This window comes from Puccinia triticina, chromosome 12A (genome assembly GCF_026914185.1).
Source record: "Puccinia triticina chromosome 12A, complete sequence".
Taxonomy (NCBI): Eukaryota; Fungi; Basidiomycota; class Pucciniomycetes; order Pucciniales; family Pucciniaceae; genus Puccinia; species Puccinia triticina.
In genome coordinates, this window is record NC_070569.1 from 244,941 (window position 1) to 265,264 (window position 20,324).

Here is a 20,324-nt window from a genome sequence, read left to right on the forward strand (position 1 = left end):
GTCTAGCATAGTGGTCAAGCAGCTCCTGTGGGGTGGATCAGCCAGATGGTGCTGGTTTGATTCCCCTTTTGTTTGACCAGTTGCCCACTCTCATTTTCGAGCCTTCAGCAGACCGCGCCAACCCGTCACCATTCCGAATAGCCATCAAAAGCAATTCGGAATGGGGTTGGCAATCCGAAATAAATTTGGAATCCCATCCAGTAAACCGCTGGTTTCCTTTCTGGAGAATCGCCGACCGTCAATGGACGGTCCGCCCTTGCAGGCGGGCCAACCAAAAGCATTTTGGTGGGCGATCAAAATAATTTCGATGCGCTTCACCCATGGTGTAGTTGGTTTCCTGATGTTCTTGAGTTCTTGAGGATCTTGTAGGATCGTCCGACAGGCGGACATCGGCAGGTTATGGTGCTTTTTATACCCACCGGATTCTTCGAGCGCCGCATTAGGAATGATAGTCCGAAGCCGGATGCAGGATGCAATTATAGGAGAGCCAAAGGATTGATTGTTGGCCCTTATAGCCTCCACCAAATGATTCGTGGTGGGAGAGTTGTTGGGTACTTCCTCGTTGAGGTTTACATATCCTGACTTATCCCAAGCCCAGTTAAGTGGATCTTTAGTGCTCCCAACTCCAGGCGCAAACCACAATGGAACCGGCGAAGCAGTTGCAGGGCTATACGGTAACAGTCGAGCGAGCCGAAAAGGCAAGGGAGATTTGTCAGTACTTCCAATATGTTTCCATCCTCCAATCCAGCACATACCTGATCAATGGTTAACTTGCTTCTGAAAAAATTGGAGCAACTGAAATAGATTGCTTTGTTAGATGCTGAGAGAAACTAAATAGATACAAGTAAAGAGATTAAAACTTGTAGGCTAAATTTACCTGAAAGCAGAACAAGATGTTCTAGCTTAAGTGATAGGACTGTGGAATCTTGTAGTATTGAGCAGTTGCCTATATGACCAATGCTACTTCAGCTTGTTGTCTGTCAACTATTGTGGAGCTTGTTAGCTCCTTCAATCTTGTGTCTGTTCTTCCCTACTTATGTCTCTGTTCTGGGACTTACGAGTAATTAGCTTGATCAGCTTAATCTCCTCAATTTGTCCTGTGCGTACGATAACGTCGCTGCGTGGTTGCTTGTTGAGCTGTCTTTGATTTCCTTTAGGAGGTTGTCTTGGTCCTGGTTCTAGTCTTCCTTCTTCCTTGGCATTGACTGTTTTAGTTCTCGCTTCTGCATACGTAGAAGCAATACTTTCTCAGCTATGCTCTGGGTTAGGTTTTGGTTCTGGGACCGCGGAAGGGCTTACCATTCAACATGGCTGGGTCTGGGTTCTGGGGACCGCGGAAGGGCTTACCATTCAACACGGCTGGGTCTGGGTTCTGGGGACCGCGGAAGGGCTTCGCCATTCAACGCGACTGGGTCTGGGTTCTGGGGACCGCGGAAGGGCTTGCCTTTCAACGCAGCTGAGTCTAACCAAGCAGTGTCCATAATGGTTCCTGCTGGTGTCATTGGTCTGTATTCCTACAGCTTCGATGTACATATACAGCATCCGTGCTCGATGTTCTGGAGCACTTGACCGACAAGTACAGCTTCCAGCTCGAACATCTCACGTCAGGCAAGAAAGACCCAAATCTCACCATCAAGCACATGGCCGGGAAGGTCGAAACATTTGAGAAACTACATTCGCTCCTTCTCCCGTCAATTAGAGACCAGCTCACTGGCCGAACCAAACCCATGATCCAATCAACATCCACTACCGACGATAACAACCAGAGAAACACCAACAGAGCATTGATTCCCGAAGTAGCCAAGTTTGCCATACCGCTCATCAAATTGGCAAGAATCTTAATCAAGAAAACATTGGGAAAGATCTTCAAGAAACAACAATCAATATTGGGTACTACACTAGAACTTAACTCGGAGACAATGTCACAGGTATACGAAACCCCTCAGTTGATCTTCGGCCTCAAGCCCCTGGCCAACCTCTTATGCATTCATTATGATCACCCAACTGTTGAAAATCAAGCCAAAATTTGTGACACAGTGGAAAAAATCCCAAAAGAAATGGAATCTACCTTAACTGTTCTGCATTTATGTCTGATTCCCTTCCTGGCCCAAATCAAAGATCAAGATTCACCCAAAACTCAATTGGAGTCTTTCCTTCCGATCTTAAGACAATCTTGGGATACGGCTAGTGATCATTTGATGGATGTTATCTTGTCCTTCGAAGTTGAGCAAATAGCCATTTGAGCTCAAGTCAAATACCAACCATTGGGATTGAGGAGGCAATCATTAGTTATCTTAATGTTTATTATTACCAAAATTTTAACTTTTATCACTGTAAATTACCACCACAACCATTATAAATTGAGCTTGGCACTGCTCCACTTTTTTCATGTCTGCCCCTTCTTTTCACAGGTTTCTCCTAATGAGAAAAAACCAAGCAGTGTACGACTTCATGGATGGATGGGTAATCAAAGAGCTATAAATTACAGCCAATTTAGCTTAGCAGGCGGCAAATTAGCTGTCACTAGAGTTTACCGCTGTGGTGCTCCATTCCAAACCATAAGTAGTACTTTATTGCTTTCTTTTACATATATTCATCATTACATTGAACATTTCCCCATAACCCTTCACAAATACCTCATTATTATTACATATTCAGATTCTACATCAAATTTCACCTATGGTCACTCATACATAGTACCCCCTTATCTTCAATGGTTCAGTAGTTATAGAGGATATAAGACTTACAGACAACCTACAGTCTTCATTAGTTACAATGCTCATTTCATTAGTAACCTACTTGAATCATTACAGTACATTCCTTTCACATATTTATTCTCACATACTAAACCCTTTACATACATTTCTCATTATGTACTATACCTATTGTACACATTACATCATTGGATCTGTGCTTACCTCTTTCAGTAGTGCTCATCATTACAAGTTGTTACTATTTTCTCATCACTCTTCCCCATTAGTACATTCTTTTATTCCCATAACCAGCATTCCCCTTTCAGCATTGCTCATCATTACATACTGTTACTATGTTCACATCACTCTTCCCCATTTGTATATTCCTTTATTCCCATAGCCAGAGAACTCCTCATTGTCTGTGCTCATCCTTCCTTCATATAAGAACTGTCCTTCCCCCCTCACTTGTACCTTATGCAGAATATATAGATAATTTTAGATACAGAAATTATAAGTGCCCATTCTCATCAACCCATTGCCATTGAACCATTGCCCATTGCTTCCCCCCCCCTTTCAACCATTGCTCCAACTCTCTTACCCTCAGTAGTCAGTAGTTAAGCTCATAGTACTAGCTCCTAAGATCAAGCAGAAATCAGCCACACCTTTTCTTCTTTTTCTTAGTGTTACTCTAATCCCCTCAGCATTAGTCAGGAAGGCAGCCTCATCAGCACCCTTGCATAGCTTACATTAGTACTAGTGTTGCTATCCATTTCCCTTCCAAGCTCTATTCTCCCCTTTGAGTAGTTCCACAAGTGGTGTCCCAACAGTGGCCTTTCTATACTTCAGATATCTTCAGCTCTAGTAACACTCTTACCATCAGCTACATACTACTTTTACCTACACATCCTCATACTCCTTTCTTTATAAATCAACCTCCTGCTTTTAGAATCAACTTCAACCAACAATAACACTATCAGCATCTCCATTATCAACCTTCAACACCCTTCAGGTTTAGATTCAACTTACCTGCCTCAATCATGTCTTCCCAAGGATCTCCCAACACCAATGTTGCTCCCAGTCTTTACCCTCCAGTGGATCCTTCCAGTAATGCTGCAGTTCAGGACTCCACCACTTCCAATGCTGGTCAGACTCAGGTTCCTCCTACTGGTCCAGGTTACCAACCTTCTTCTACTGGTCCAGGTCCACAGGCTTCTTCCAATGCTCCAGATCCTCAGGTTTCTTCTACTCCACAAGTCAACTCCAGTTCTTACAGACCTCCATTTGGACCTCAGACTTCTGGTATCCCTAGATACACAGGATGTAGAGATACCAATCAGCCTTCAGAAGATTCAGAAGATTTAGAGGCACCTCCACCCCGTTTTCCCAGGTTCCAGAGCCAAAGGGACGACTCAACACACTCCACCAGGTCCAACACTCACTTTTTAAATAAAGAACCAGCTATGCCTAGGTATCAGGATCCTGTCAGCAGAGGAGTAAAGATCAAACCCATGGACAAAGAGCTCTTCTTTGATGGAACCAACATGCCTGTGGAGAAATTCATTAGAAGGTATGAAAGTGCTGGAAGAGATGATGGTGCTAACTCTAAGGAACTGGCTGGACAAATCATTGCTTTCATCAAAGGGTTGGACCTTAAGGATGAAGTGGAAGACATGTCAGGCCATGAAAACTTGGATTGGGAAACCCTGAAGAAACAGCTACTCACCAGATTTGGAACCTCTCAGCCATTGGTCAGATATACCAGGGAGGATCTCAGGAAACTAGTCTACAAATCAGCTCAGGATGGAGGAATCAGCACCTTGGAAACCTTCAACACATTCAGAAACAAGTTTGAAACCATCACTCACTACTTGGTAAGAATGGGGTACAGTACCAGCCTGGAGGAATTCAGACACCTTCTTTTGGAAACTCTTCACAAGGATCTGGATCAAAGGGTTACTAGGAGCTTGATGAAGGACAATCAAATGCTAGCCTCAAAGGATGGAGGTGATATCTTGCCAGACACTGAAACTCTTCTTACCTAAATTCACCAGGAAGTTTACTCAAGATCAGTGGTCAACAGAAGGACTAAATGGAGGGCAGAAGAGAAATTCACTTTGGACAACTCACCTAGGACCTCCAAACCCACACCTGCTACTCAGGGAGCTGCCCCTACTGCTTCTACTTCTCTGGACAAACAAGTGGAACTCCTTACCAAACAACTTGCATCTCTCACTGCTGGCAAAGGACTACCTCCCCACATGGACAAACCTGCTAGGACCTGGCCATTCAAATGCTATTATTTTCATCAGGAAACCCATGGAACCAACAGCTGCTCTCAACTTGCCCAGGACATGTCTAGTGGTGCTGTTATCAAGGATGGCAGACAAATCAGTTATTCCCTGGATTCCAAGCAGACCAATCAGAACCCCAGTGGAAGAGTACTCTAAAACTAAGCTCACATCTTCTTTTGGCCAACTAGAGGAGGACCCAGTCTATTATCAAACCCATAGTTATGAAGCAGACCTTGGAAAGAGGACCAGAAACAACTCTAAGGATCAGGATGAAGAGGAATCAGCCAAGTCAGACAAAAGGATCAGGAAGGAGAAACAGGACCTAATGGACATGGATACAGAGGACTTACTTCACATGACACAGCCCCCCACTCCTAGTGCTTCCAAATCCCCTACTTCAAAAGGCTCCCCTCAGGTCAGATTCCAGGATAAGGACAAGGATTCAACCACTGCACCTAAGGACAAACCAGTTAAGAAAACCTATTTGGAAAAGACTTTGGCCAAGGAGTACCCAGGAATTGAAGAGGAAGTGGCTAGTAGGATGTTGACTGCAGGAAAGATGGAGTTGGTGTCAGCCTTAGAGTCAACACAGCTGACCTAAAAGCTGCCTTTTCTACCTTTTTACATATGAATTACTTCATATCTTTTTCATCTTAAGAGATAACTTTGTTTTGACTTCATATTCTGTTTTCCCATGCAATTTTAACCCTAGTTACAACTTATCACTTCTTTGTAACTCTACTCCTTCCCTGAGTTCTTGAGTTATGGCGCGCATGCGCAGTTGTGACGTGGCAGCGCTACCAGGTGTGCCAACCACTTGTACATATGTAATTATGTAAGCAAACTCTGAAAATTTTCGAAGTCAGGATCCCCCACAGCCTGAGGAGGATCTACAGACTTCAGCACACCAGAACCATACCCCAGAGACACCCAGGATCACTAACCAGAGGCCACTTCACTCCCAGTATCACCACAGGATATTGACAGTAAGTACCCTCTTCTACTGACCTTTTTTATCTCAGAGGAAACTCTGTTGCTCTTGACTGCTCTCTCCCTGCTTCTGTTTCTCTCTTCTGCTTCAAAAGATCTATAGGTTATCTCTTGTTAAGACCTTTGAAACCAGAGCAGAGTAGTCATCCTACTTCTGAATCCCACCACCGTTTCCTTGGTGTGAGTGGAGACTGTTGCATCTCTAGCACAGTTGGCAGCCTACTTTTCTAGGTAGAGCTTGGCCCATATTAAATCAAAACTCAAAAGATCAAGTTTCTCTCTTCTCAGTTTCTCTCTTCTATTTCTCTTCTCCTCACTGCTTGTATTTCTTTATCCCCAGAAATTCAACCAGTGTCCCCCTTTTCTTTGTGTCCTGTTGTCACATAAGAGACTCAGGCTCACAGTTGGCCTTTGGAGAAATCTTTGCTATATCACCAGGAGTTACTGACTGTATTAGGAAGAAGATAACCAACAGAAGGGTCCCATTGGATGGTGTCAAATCAGCAAACTTCACAGACATGGAGGATGGAGAAGAACCAGTACAGGAGCAACCCACTACTCACTACTCCTGCCCCCTTGGATAAATCACCATCACTATTGGAGGAGAGAAACATCAAGCACTCTTGGATACTGGCTCTATGGTCAACATTATTCCTGAAACTCTTGCACATAATGTCAGCCTGCGTGATGCCAAGGACAATAATCCTTCTAGCTACACGAGCTGCAAAGTGAAATACTAGAGTTTTAAGGACTCTGGGGATGATATCCAAGGCTTTGGAGAGGTTGTGTGGCGTAAAAAATAGAGAAATAGTAGTTTAATTATATTAATAAAATTAATATAATTAAAATAAGAGGGGCCTGCAAGCAGGGGTGGTTTAGATCCCTCTAAGGTATCGTGCAAAAGCAGAAGATTTAGGTACCTGTTAGTACTGGGGCCTGCAAGCAGGGGTGGTTTAGATCCCAGCAAGAATGAAGCGGAGAATCTCAAGAGAAAGGGGTTAAACTTACTAGAATTAAGCCCTTAAAGTCTTGAGGTTATTCAGGGGAGAATCTGAGCAGATTCAGACGAAGGAATTGAGCTAAAGTCAGCAACTAAGGATCTTACCAGGCAGAGAACAGGTGTTGAGCACGTGTTGGAAGCGGGTAATGATCAGAGTAGGTGTAATAGCATGAGGGAGGGTCTTTGGAGCGCACAGAGGGCCCTTTAAATGGTCATGAAAGCCCTCAGGGAGCGCTCAGGGAGCCATATAGCTGCTGGCCAACTTGTGGGCGTAATTCTGGCTCAATTTGGCGGTTGGCCAACTTGTGGGCGTGATTTTAGACCAATTTGGCAACGCTACAGGAGGACTATTCCTTTTTGGGGCGTGCAAATGGCTGCAAAAGTAATATTTGGCCGTATCAGGACTAGTCTAAAACACTTCTAACTAGTAGGAGTTGTTACGTGTGTCCTATCTTCTAGATTGGGCCACTTATGATGCTCCTGTATCATAATTAGTCTGAAACACATGGTAATTGTTTCAGGCTAATTTACAGGTTACATAATAGTAATTACTGTTTGGGACATGCAGACTGTCACGTGTGGCCAATTTTTCTGCTTTGGTCTACATAATGACATCACATGTACCAATTGGTTGGTACTTCTTATCTTTGTGCGTCAAGAATGTTTTATTTACATCATTACATATGTAATGGAACATTCTAGGCGCTCATGGGACTCAGAAGTTGTCATGTCTTCATAGTATGGCGTGATCATGGCCTTTTTGGGTGTCTGTGGCGCTTACAAGCATATGTACATGAGCATATAAGCATGAGCGCTACCTTATCCGTGGTAACTGGGTATATTTTCATGTGTAATTTACACAGGGAAGGAGTAAGAGTTTAGGGTACGTTGCAGTGAGGTACCCTAGTTTATTTTAGGCGTAGATTAGGAATCTGAAGTAATATTCTACAATTTACATATGTAAGAGTGCGTAATAATGTCTCTTTCATAGGTAATATTTATACTTTTTATAGTGTTACATATGTAGGAGATTAGTAATAATGTCTCTAACATATGTAACAATTTTATTATTTTTCTGTGATATTATGTCACGGTGGCTCTGACATAGTAGCCAGCTGACACATAAACTTGGATTAGTACTCACTGCTAAATCTATGAAGCTCAAAGGAATTGGAGGTCACCTTACGGATATACCTGGGATTGCTGAAGATGTGGAGGTAACCATTGGGAAAGTAGTCAGGACAGTTCATTTCTGGGTAGCCAAAGGACCAGTTCAGATGATTATTGGAAAGCCTTTCTTGATGGATGTCTCAGCTAACATCAACTACAATGGAGCCAGAGGAGAATCACCTTCAATCATGGATTCAGCTGGTCAGACTTTTTTGGTTCCAATCATACTCCCCAGTAATCAGAAGTGGGAAACCAGCATACCTTCCAATTCTGGACTGTTAAATTTTTTAGATTGAGACCAGGTTTTCAGTTCCCTTCCCTTACAACTGCAACCCTGGAAAACAACCAAAAGCAACAAACTGTAGACACTCATTCAGCAAAATATAAATCAACTCTAAAAAAAATAAAACCAGTAAACCAACCAATGCCATTATCTCTCAATCCCCCATTATCAAGGCCACCACTCTCCAGAGATCCTTACCTCACTCCTTTGAGCCCATTTCCTCCACCATTCACTCCTACCTCTAAGATTACTCAAGAAAGGCTGGACCTCATCAACTTTGGACCTCCTGGATGGCTCTCTCCTCAAGAATATCTCCTGCTGGTATGGGTAATTGTGATTAGACAAGGTGCTTTGGCTTTTGTGGAAACAGAAAGAGGCCTTCTTAAACACACCTATGGACAGCCTTATATTATTCCAGTCATTCCCCATGAACCTTGGCAACAGAAACCAATTCCAATTCCTGCACCCATCAAGGACCAGGTTATAGAATTGGTAAGGGAAAGACTCAGCACTGGCCTCTATGAACAATCCTTTTCCAGTTATTCCAGCCCTATATTTTGTGTAAAGAAGCAGGATGGTAAGCTCAGAATTGTACATGACCTTCAGAAACTCAACAAAGTCACCATTAAGGACGCTGGACTACCACCAAAGACAGAGGAACTCATTGAATCATTCACTGGAAGGGCTTGCTATGGACTAGGTGATATTATGGGAGGATATGATGAAAGAGAATTAGCTCCAGAATCCAGACCTTTGACCACCTTTGAAACACCCCTTGGAAGATTTCAACTTACCAGATTACCCCAAGGAGCCACCAATTCAGTTGCAGTTTACCAGGCCCAAATGATGTGGATACTCCAGGATGAACTACCTCAACATATGGGAATCTTTGTGGATGATGGAGGTATAAAAGGACCAACCTCTGACTACAATGAAGAAACTCTAAAGGACAACCCCCAGATTAGAAGATTTATCTATGAATATGCCATTACTCTGGAAAGGATTCTTTTCAGGATTGAAGAAGCTGGAATCACCATCTCTGGGAAGAAATTTGCTTGCTGTGTACCTGTTCTGGATCTGGTTGGCCATGTGGTTTGTAAGGAAGGCAGAAGGATATCCATCAAGAAGCTCAACAAAATTGAAACCTGGCCAATTCCCACCACTCCTTCAGATGTCAGAGGATTCCTAGGTATCTGTGTATATGTTAGAATGTTCATTAAAAATTACTCAACCCTCACTGCTCCACTCAGAAGACTCACCAGGAAGGACTCCTCTTGGGATTGGACTGAAGATTGCCAGGATGCCTTTGAGGACCTTAAAAGGATTGTTGGAACTGATATCACCCTAAAGAAATTGGACTATGGACCTGATGCTGGCTTAATCAAACTCTCAGTGGACTCCAGTGTTATTGCTGCAGGTGCTGTTCTTACTCAACAGGATTCTGACGGATTGGATAGGCCTGTGTTATATGAGTCATCAGTCTTTTCACCCAGGGAATCAAAGTACTCACAATCCAAATTAGAACTCTGTGGTGTTGCCAATATCCTCAAGAAACTTCAAACCAAACTGTGGGGCCAACATTTTCAACTCAGAGTGGATGCCCAGTGCCTTATTGGAATGATCAACAACCCTTCACTTCCCAATGCCCCTATGAACAGATGGATTGGATTTATTCAGTTATTCTCCTATGACCTTGTTCATACTCCTGGAAAAACTTTCACCTTACCTGATGGACTTTCAAGAAGACCCCCTGATTCTGATGAAGATGATTTTCCTAGCTTTGATGAAGATGAAACCTGGATCAAACCTCACCCTGGATTTGGAACTAAACATTCTTCTTTTGGCCTGCTTCTGGGGACATCAGCTAAGTTGGGGGAGGGGGTAAGTAACTTGCAGCAAGGAATTTGGAAGCACCTCCAGGAATACCTTTCAACCATGAACAAACCTCCAGGATGCAGCAGCCTGGAATTCAAGCAAATTTTGCATAAATCAGCCAACTTCTTCCTTTCCAATGGAGTCTTGCACAGGATCAACAAACCATTCTCCCAGATAGTAGTCACCTCTCCTTCAGCTCAGAAATCCATCCTCAATTCCCTTCATGAATCCTTAGGCCAAAGAGGCATTGCTGAAACCTACAGAAGGATTGAACTCAGATTTTGGTGGCCAGGTCTCAAGAGAGGTGTTACCAAGTGGGTCCAGTCTTGTGAAACTTGCCAGAAGAGGAGTTCAAAATTGCCAATGGAACCCAAGAAACCTACAGGAGCAGCAACCATCTTTGGAAGAGTCAGTTTGGATACAGTTCACATCAAAGCTGGCAAATGGAAGTACCTGGTAATTGCAAGAGATGACCTTTCTGGATGGGTAGAGGCAGTTGGACTAGAAAAGATTCAGGCAAAGAAAATCTCTCAGTGGTTCTTGGAAAACTGGATCTACAGATATGGAGCCCCTTGGTCAGTCACAGTGGATGGAGGCTCTGAATTTGGACAGCAATTTCAAAAATCCCTTCTGGAATCTGGAATCAAAATCAAAGTCACCACTCCTTATTATCCTGAAGCAAATGGTATGGTAGAAAGAGGACATCAGGCAATTAAGGATACCTTGGTCAAGCTCTGTGGAAAAGAAGGCAAGAAGTGGAGGAATTATTTACCTTTAGTTTTATTTGCAGACAGAATTTCCACCAAGAGATCAACTGGGTACTCACCTTATGAACTAGTTCTTGGACAGCCCCCCATCTTACCCATTGATTTAGAATTGGAAACCTTCTTTGGAGTGGATTGGTCAAAGGTAGAATCAACTCAGGATCTTTTATTGGCTAGGACTCAGCAGCTTGAAAACAGGGATACCATCTTGCAGCAAGCACACCAGCAGCTCATGGATTCCAGGAAGAACTCTGTGGACTATTGGAACAAGAAGAAAACATCAAGGCAGCCACTAAAGAAAGGTCAATTAGTAGTAGTGTATAACAAATCTTTGGACTCTCAGTTTGGCAAGCTCATTGAAAATAAATGGAATGGCCCTTACAGAATCAAGGCTCAAAATCCAGGAGGATCTTACATCTTGGAAGAATTGGATGGCACAGAATTGGCCAGAAGGTTTGCTGCAACTCATGTCAAGGAATACCACTCCAGGTAAAAAAAACAATAAATAAGGAATAATCAATTCATTTCTCTTCTCTTTTCTCTTTCTCAACTTCTTACACAATAACATAAAAACAAAATAAAATCAAATCTATAAAAAAATCAGAAATAAATCAATAAAAATCAGTTTCAAACACTCTCAAATAAAATAACTAAATATAAAAATCAAAAGCTCACCTCTTCTTCTTTTATCACTACATCACCTTCTTCCATTTCACTTTCCTCCTTCTCCTTCTCCTTCTCTTTTCCCTTCTCCTTATCTAAAAATAAAAATCAAAAGACAAACAAAGAAAATTTAAGCATAACCTTAGTAGAATAAAAAATAGAACTTACCCTCAGCTCTTATCCTCTCCATTTCTGCTTCTACCCTCCAACCATCTTCCTCCTCTTCCACTTGGTCCCTCACCCTTAACAACTCCAGGGCATTCCTTTCTTCAGTTTCCGCTACCATGGCATCTATTATAGAATGAGTATCCATCTAGCAAATTGAAATAGAAGCAGGGATTAAAGTATTAGTATTATAGTCAATCTTTTTCTTCTAGTTTTTTTTTCCGTTATATACATACAGAATCCACTCGACATACATGTGCAAAGGCGTCGTGAAACCGGCTGTATAACCTGAGACGGGTGTTTCGAGCCGCTACTGGGTCGTCGAAGTCCTCACGAGCAAAGGCGAGGAGTCCCTGCTGGATAAAATGGCTAAGCATCCACTTCTTTTGGTTTAAAGCTATCTCTTGAGAAAGCATTGTATGCGGGAACGTTGTTGACAAACGAATGCGCTCGTCGGACAGAAAACGGGAATTCGTGCGCTGGTCTAATTACGGCTTCTTTGTCGAGCTGCGAAGAGGAAATGGACGTGTTGGAAGAATAATCAATTGAGTTTTCGGTGTTATCTTTTGGCGACGATGGTGTGGACATAGCGCTGGACGAAATCATTGTGGATGATGTAGGAAGATAACGGGAATGTCCCTTCGGCCGACAACCTGGACCTTATAGATACCACTTCCTACTCATATTATGACGTCACTAGGGACGCCTTCACCGCTCAGAATCTTGTTGCGCGGATTCTCTTTCATTTTCTTAATATTGACTCTGGTGTTTGACCCAGTTTAATTAATTCTTGGAACGCTTTCACGTCATTCTTTCCGCCTGCAAACTTTTTCAATCGATTGGCCAGCGTCAGGAGTCTAATTGGACAGCTCCTTGGCGCTACCTTAAAGTTATTTCATTATGTATTCATCTTCTTTCAACTCTTATACAATGAAAACCGCGGAAAATTATAATGATGCTTTGAACGGCTCCAACAACCATTCGGCCGGCCACAAAATTAACATTCCCGGTTTCAGGTTTGATCTTTCCGATCTTGCCTTTCATCTGAACTCGGTTCTAGACGATTCTATCGAGCTGTTTAGAAGATATAACCCCTCAAAGTTTCCCAAGGATTTACGCGGCCCCGCGGGTGCCATTCATTAAACGTTTACGGCGACCTATCGGCCAAAAGGAATCTCAATATTAATCTATTCTACTTTCATCTCCTCGTCCCTGCCTTTCAAATAAGATCGTAATTAGAGAATTTCATTGACGGGTTTTGGAGTTATAGGCGAAGGAAGATGGTCTCTTAAATTGCACGGCATTCCTACTACGCGCGCCCGCGGATTTCGCTTGGATCTTTAACTGGCCCTACACAATCGATACTCAACCCTTAAAAATAACCAGTATATACGATTTTAATCTGCAGAATCGGCTCTTTCGAATGAACTCGGTCTCGAAGATTTTCATCAAGCCGTTCCGAAGATACAGGCCGGCCGTTTCCTTCTTTTTTCCGACGTTCTGCATGCGCGCCTCCCGCATGGAGCCCCCGCTCAGACAACAGGACCCCTCTTTCAACAGCACATGCGTATGGACCTAGGTTCCATTCCCCATCTGGACAAAAATCAAAGCTTTTTTGACGAAATGGTGAACTCCAAGGTGGCCAGCACTGAACATGAAGAATCAATCATTCCCTGCCATCATGAATTCTGGATTCCTGCCACATGATCCATTCATTCTAAAACATCAATCATTCTTCTCCATCACGAAGGAGGAGCATGAATCATTCATTCTCCTAAATCATTCTTCTCCATCATCAATTATCATGATCAATCATTCATTCTCCTAAATAATTCTTCTCCATCATCAATTATCATCATCATTTATTCATTCTCCTAAATCATTCTTCTCCATCATCAATTATCATGATCAATCATTCATTCTCCTAAATCATTCTTCTCCATCATCAATTATCATGATCAATCATTCATTCTCCTAAATCATTCTTCTCCATCATCAATTATCATCATCATTCATTCATTCTCCTAAATCATTCTTCTCCACCATCATGAAGGGTCACACCATCACCAGGTGCCATCTAGTTACTTATGATAAACATAAAGGGTCTGTGAAAAGCTTAGTTGAACTTCTAGTAGCTGCTGGGACACTTTCAGAAACCACCCAATTGGAACAATAACACTCTTTGGACAGCTTATCAACTTCCTTGGACTTCAAATTCTCTTCACAGAACTTTACATTATATATTCAGATACTCAGAAATTCAGTCATTCAACCCCAAATCATTCACAACCTTCAGAAATTACAATTATCAACCCCATCATTAATCATCATTGCATTGCATTCCTCCTTGGTCTCATTGTCAGGCAGGAAAATTATTGTATTCTTCAGAAGTGGAATTTAGTCTAATATGTGTCTGTCTCAAGGATATTGCCTTCAGCAGAGTTAGATCTTCTTAAACATTCACCCCTCATTGATAATTGGACCTTCTTTTGGAAACTGGACTCTTTGGATTGGATACTGGACTATGGATATTCTGGATACATAGGACTATTGGACTTTGGATTGGACTTGGATACCTTGGACTCAGATATACTGGACTTGGATTATACTTGGATTCTATTTGGCTTTGGACACTGGACTCTTTCTCCTTGGCTTTGGACACTGGACTCTGGATTTGGACTACTACTCAGGACTTTGGATTTCAACTTTTGGAGGAAGAACACTGGACTTTGGACCTTGCACTCTTGGACTCAACATTCTTCAACTCTTTCTGGATCAACCTTCTCTTTGGTGCATTGCCTGGGGACAGACAATAAGTTGGGGGAGGATGTGGTGCTCCATTCCAAACCATAAGTAGTACTTTATTGCTTTCTTTTACATATATTCATCATTACATTGAACATTTCCCCATAACCCTTCACAAATACCTCATTATTATTACATATTCAGATTCTACATCAAATTTCACCTATGGTCACTCATACATAGTACCCCCTTATCTTCAATGGTTCAGTAGTTATAGAGGATATAAGACTTACAGACAACCTACAGTCTTCATTAGTTACAATACTCATTTCATTAGTAACCTACTTGAATCATTACAGTACATTCCTTTCACATATTTATTCTCACATACTAAACCCTTTACATACATTTCTCATTATGTACTATACCTATTGTACACATTACATCATTGGATCTGTGCTTACCTCTTTCAGTAGTGCTCATCATTACAAGTTGTTACTATGTTCTCATCACTCTTCCCCATTAGTACATTCTTTTATTCCCATAACCAGCATTCCCCTTTCAGCATTGCTGATCATTACATACTGTTACTATGTTCACATCACTTTTCCCCATTTGTACATTCCTTTATTCCCATAGCCAGAGAACTCCTCATTGTCTGTGCTCATCCTTCCTTCATATAAGAACTGTCCTTCCCCCCTCACTTGTACCTTATGCAGAATATATAGATAATTTTAGATACAGAAATTATAAGTGCCCATTCTCATCAACCCATTGCCATTGAACCATTGCCCATTGCTTCCCCCCCCCCTTTCAACCATTGCTCCAACTCTCTTACCCTCAGTAGTCAGTAGTTAAGCTCATAGTACTAGCTCCTAAGATCAAGCAGAAATCAGCCACACCTTTTCTTCTTTTTCTTAGTGTTACTCTCATCCCCTCAGCATTAGTCAGGAAGGCAGCCTCATCAGCACCCTTGCATAGCTTACATTAGTACTAGTGTTGCTATCCATTTCCCTTCCAAGCTCTATTCTCCCCTTTGAGTAGTTCCACACCGCTACACCGCTGCAGGGCAAAAGCCCACTACCCACCCAGAACCCCCCCTCTGATCCCACCCAACCATTGGTGTGGGTTGCTGTGCTTTGGAATAAATTGAGAGGACTATTGCTGATTCACTTAACGTCCAGGGAGCAACAGTCAACTGTGGCACCCAAGACAGGGTTGGTTACATTGAGTTCAATGAACCTCCCCCTTCAAACATGACTTGATGCAGGCATGAACAACCCATTCCATTTGATGTATTTAAATTTTCCAAGTCCGCTAGACACAATAGGGATTACCAGTCAATTTGAAAATGTCAGAAGTCACAAATCTTACTGTTCCACGTGCCATATCACTTTAGAAAAGAACTCAACAATTCACAATATGTGTAGTACTGCATGTACATGCACACCCCCCAGAGGTTACATTAGAGGTGTTGCGTGTTTTTTTTCAGGAGCGCTGCCACCTTCAGTCTTGCACTCCGCTCCACTCCATTCTGCTTTGTCTGCGTTCCGCACCCTCCGCACTTCACACTGATTGCAAAACTGAAGGCGGCGGCACACGGAACTCAACGGCAGAACTGGACTCAAACCAACGCTGCAACAAATAAAATACATTGAGCGTATTGGGTAAACATTTTTCATTGAAGATGCATACCTAAATTTCCAATTTTTTGTTTTTAGCCGTGATCATACAGATAGCGCCTAAAAACAAAAAACTGGACATGTAGGTATTCATCTTCAATGAAAAACATTTACCCAATACACTCCATGTATTGTATTTGTTGCAGCATTGCTCAAACTGAACAGGCCAGCACAGACTGGCTAGCGGAGGCGGCAATTGGGGGAAGCAGTGGCATCCAAAGTGGGCTACGTCAGCAGGCTTAGCTGGGGCTGAGGCGGCGTGTGGGATCCTGACATCATAGGCTAGACAGGGGTGTGGAAGCTAGGGAGAGGAGTTTGACAGTGGGTAAAGGCAAGCAACAGAGGCAACAGGAGTGAGCGTGAGAGCGGAGCTTGGCGGATGACGTGCGTGTGTGTGTATAGCACTTGGCAGATGACAAGTGTGCGCATGTGAATGGAGTTGCCGGAAGGTTTGCGTGAGAGGCAGGCGGAGAATATATTTTAGCTCTCTTTCTTTTCTCTATAAAACCACAGTGGGGGAGGGAGGATTCTTCTTCATACTCCCCACAGACTCTCTTTTGTGGACTGTTGTGTGTGCTTCTTTTACTTGGTGTAGGTTTCAAAGCAGATTTCACATTGCAGAATTGCTTTATGTGTTACGGTTGTGCTTGCTGTGTGGCTGTTTTCTTGGATTTTTTTTTTTGCAGAGTTATCTTCTTTATACAGTGGAGCTTTATTTTATGGTTTAATTTTGCAGAGCTTTATTATTATACCTGCTTTACTTTATTCACCCCGCTGGAAGCCCTACAATGTTGGTGGAGCTTTGGAGCGGAGTTATCCAAATCACCCAAATTTCTCTATAATAATTTTGCAGAGGAGTGGCGCAGGCACTTTTGTGATGGTGCCACTTTCTTCCACTACAACAATTTATTCAGATGTGGGACTAGTATAAACCGTCTGATATCAGACAGCTCATGCAGCAAACTCAATAAAGACGCATCAACTTGCTTCTGCAAACTAAATGAAACCAAATTGAATCAATCTCTGGCTGAATTGGGGGTCAAGAGGAATGGTGACATTAGCACTAGATATGGCCAAACGGGTCCAGTGTAAGAGTCCAACTGGGACTCTTCACTGAAGGACTCAAATGGGGCGCGGAGAGCTCATCTCGTGAGGTTCAGGGCCCAAGTTGCATGTATTTCAGATGGGAAAGAAGAATCTAGCGTGGAGAGAATGATCTCTCTTTAGTATCTACAACCTGTTGATGAAGAGAGAGAGAAGAGCAAGAAGGAGAAAAGGAAAGGGACTTACCTAGCGTGGAGAGAATGATCTCTGCCAGGCTAAGTAGAAGGTGGGGGAGCCGGGACTGTATGGGTCCCACTCTGTACTTTGTGAAATTTGTGTGACACCCTAGGAGGGTGTCAGCCTGTATGTAACTAACCATGTCTGAGAGGGTTGTTACTATCAAGATGATGGTGTAAGATGCCAAGGATGGGCCAATGGGTTCGTGGTAAGACCTGTAAAAGGTTTCACTCTATCAGTAATCTTGACTGAGAGGCTTGCTCAATTAAGGCGCATCCAGATCAACACAGGGTGTTAATAGGCATCCAAGGAATAACTCAACTTGGGTTCGTGGGTTTACCTACAGAAAGGTAAGGGTAATCAAGAGTTGATGTTATTCCTGAATTGAAAGATGGGTGAGAATGAAGGCACTGTTTAACTATGTATGTGTTAAACCTTGCTATAATAATATTCTGAGGGATAAACAGTCCTGAGGGGCGTGTTTATATAGAGGGGAAAGAGCAGGAGGGAATATGAGGCGCTTGGAGGCGCTTCAGGACCAGGGGGGAACTGGAAGCGCTCAAGGGAAGCAGATCCTCATGAGGATCAACATTGGAAATGATCAGGGCAGTGTAATGATCAGTACTGATCCTGGATCAGTAGCTGTGCACACTAGCTGATCATAACCAATCATTGATTCCATTCAGTGCTCTTTGAATTGGATTACATCATGTATTGTTCATGTAATTATATCATAACCAATATATTATGTAAATGGGGACTGAGGCGTAACAGGGGATAAATGAGTGATACCTGTCTTGGGGTATTTCACGTGTACAGTAATATTACAATGTATTGTAATCTTACTGTTGCACGTAACTTAACTCTCATAACAACAGCACATTATGGTAACTGTATTTAACTATGGTTATCTGTAATGTAATGTATAACAGGAGTACATTCTTAAGCTTGTATCAAATGATATACATATGTAATAAAGGTGTAAAAAGGAATGTACTATATGTAATTTGAACAATTGCAGGTACTTGGTACGTGTAAGGTACTGTGACATGTACTCTGTGGCTGACAGAGGGGGACTCACAGTCTCCCCTCCTATAAAAGAGAGAAGAGAAAAAAAGGAGGAAGAATGAGACATATGTTTTTGGGGTTTAGTGTTAAGAAGTGGAATGTGAGAGGAGAAGGAAGTGAGAGAAGGATAAGAGATATGTTTTTGAGGTTTACTGTTACTATGTGAAATTTGAGAGGAGAAGGAAGTGAGAGAAGGGTAAGAGGAGAAGGTGGGAGATTGGAAGATAGCCAACAAGGAAGGACAGAAATGATGTTTGGCAGGGCGCTGTTGGTTTTGTCGAGCTGGGACAATATACGGTGATGATTGGGGAGCCAGGATTGTCAAGGGAGGGGGGTCAGGGACATAACAGATGAGGTTGGTTGATACTGAGGAGTGAAACGGAATTAGAATTGGCCAGGTTGTGGAAGGGGAAGAAGGGGAAGGAGGGGATGTGCAAGAAGGAAAGGGGGGGCTGCCGCTGCGCCTCAACACGCGCCTAGTTGGATTCTGTCTGAAGGCTGCGAATGGGTTTCCGTGTAAGCGTCTGCCCCTGTGGAACTGGTGGAAGGGGCGGTTGTTGGGGGGAGCATAGGGGACATACCCCTCTCTGTCTATGACCTTGTCAAGTAGGTGCTGCAGTGTATCTTCGGAGTAAGTCGGTTCGGCGAAAGCAATTGAATCAGGGGAACATTGCTTGCTTATCAAGTCGGCTTCAATACGCTCCGCCTTGATCGCCACTGATACTCCCACCGCCACTGCGTGGGCGGCTTCGATAGAAAGAGGTTGGGATGCTAAGTGGGCGTTGATGTCCTTGTACATCTTGATAGAGGACACCTGTAAGTCGGGGAACTGATTGTCTGCATCCAACAAGGCGACTCTCGCCGGTCGGCCAGTCGGACGGCCTGGTTGAGGGGCTGCAGATTTGTTCGAAGAAGAAGCCCACGCTTTGGGTGGGGTGTAATCTGCAGGTTTAGAAGGGGGGGTGAAGGATGGAGGGATCTCAACGCGCGACTGGTTTTGTTGGCCTCGCCAGGCTCCGTTATCGCTGCCGCAGTTTTGGTTGCAGAAGTGGCAGAGACCAACCAAATCCAAGTACGCCTTGAGGCGCCAGGGACAATCCCCTCTGTAATTGATGGCAGAAGATGCAGATGTTGTGGAGTGTTGTCGGAGCGAAGTGGCCGGGCGAATGCTCTGAAAGAATGTTGAAACTCGGCTTTTGAACTCGGCGTATTTGAATTCCAGGCTTTCCATGAGCTGAAAATTGTTTACCATGCCAAGCAGTTCAGCCGGCATACCATAAGTCAGGCACCTTGCTAGTTCGCGGTTGGACAGCAGTTCTGAGTCGAAATTATAAAGTCGTTGAAGCGTTCGGCCTCGGGTGCTGAACGTAATGAAAGTTTCCAAGGGTTTCATTTTCATGTGATGGAGTGAGTGTAGGAGGGAGTCTTTCCACAAGCGGGGCAGGGCTACCTCAAAGAGTCGGTCTTGAAAAGCTTTCCACGGCTTTCCAATGAAAGAGTCCGCTTCGTTTGCATACACTGATAAGAGGTTTGTGTCGTTGATGACACGGCCAATGAGGCGAATCTTGTCATCCGTGTGGGTGACCGCCTTTGTGGAGAACCATACCCGCATGCCGTGTATCCACTTGAGGAAAGGTTTGATCTCCTACGGTGG

General features: G+C 43.2%; 1 protein-coding gene across 1 annotated transcript; it reads left to right on the top strand.

Annotated features, from left to right (window-relative positions):
• Positions 1–641: 641 nt before the first annotated feature.
• PtA15_12A29 (uncharacterized protein) lies at positions 642–2,243 on the top strand (the record flags this gene model as incomplete). Its single annotated transcript, XM_053161893.1, has 2 exons — positions 642–711; positions 1,540–2,243. 2 exons carry the CDS (start codon positions 642–644, stop codon positions 2,241–2,243), a joined length of 774 nt encoding a protein of 257 aa, XP_053025599.1.
• Positions 2,244–20,324: the final 18,081 nt, after the last annotated feature.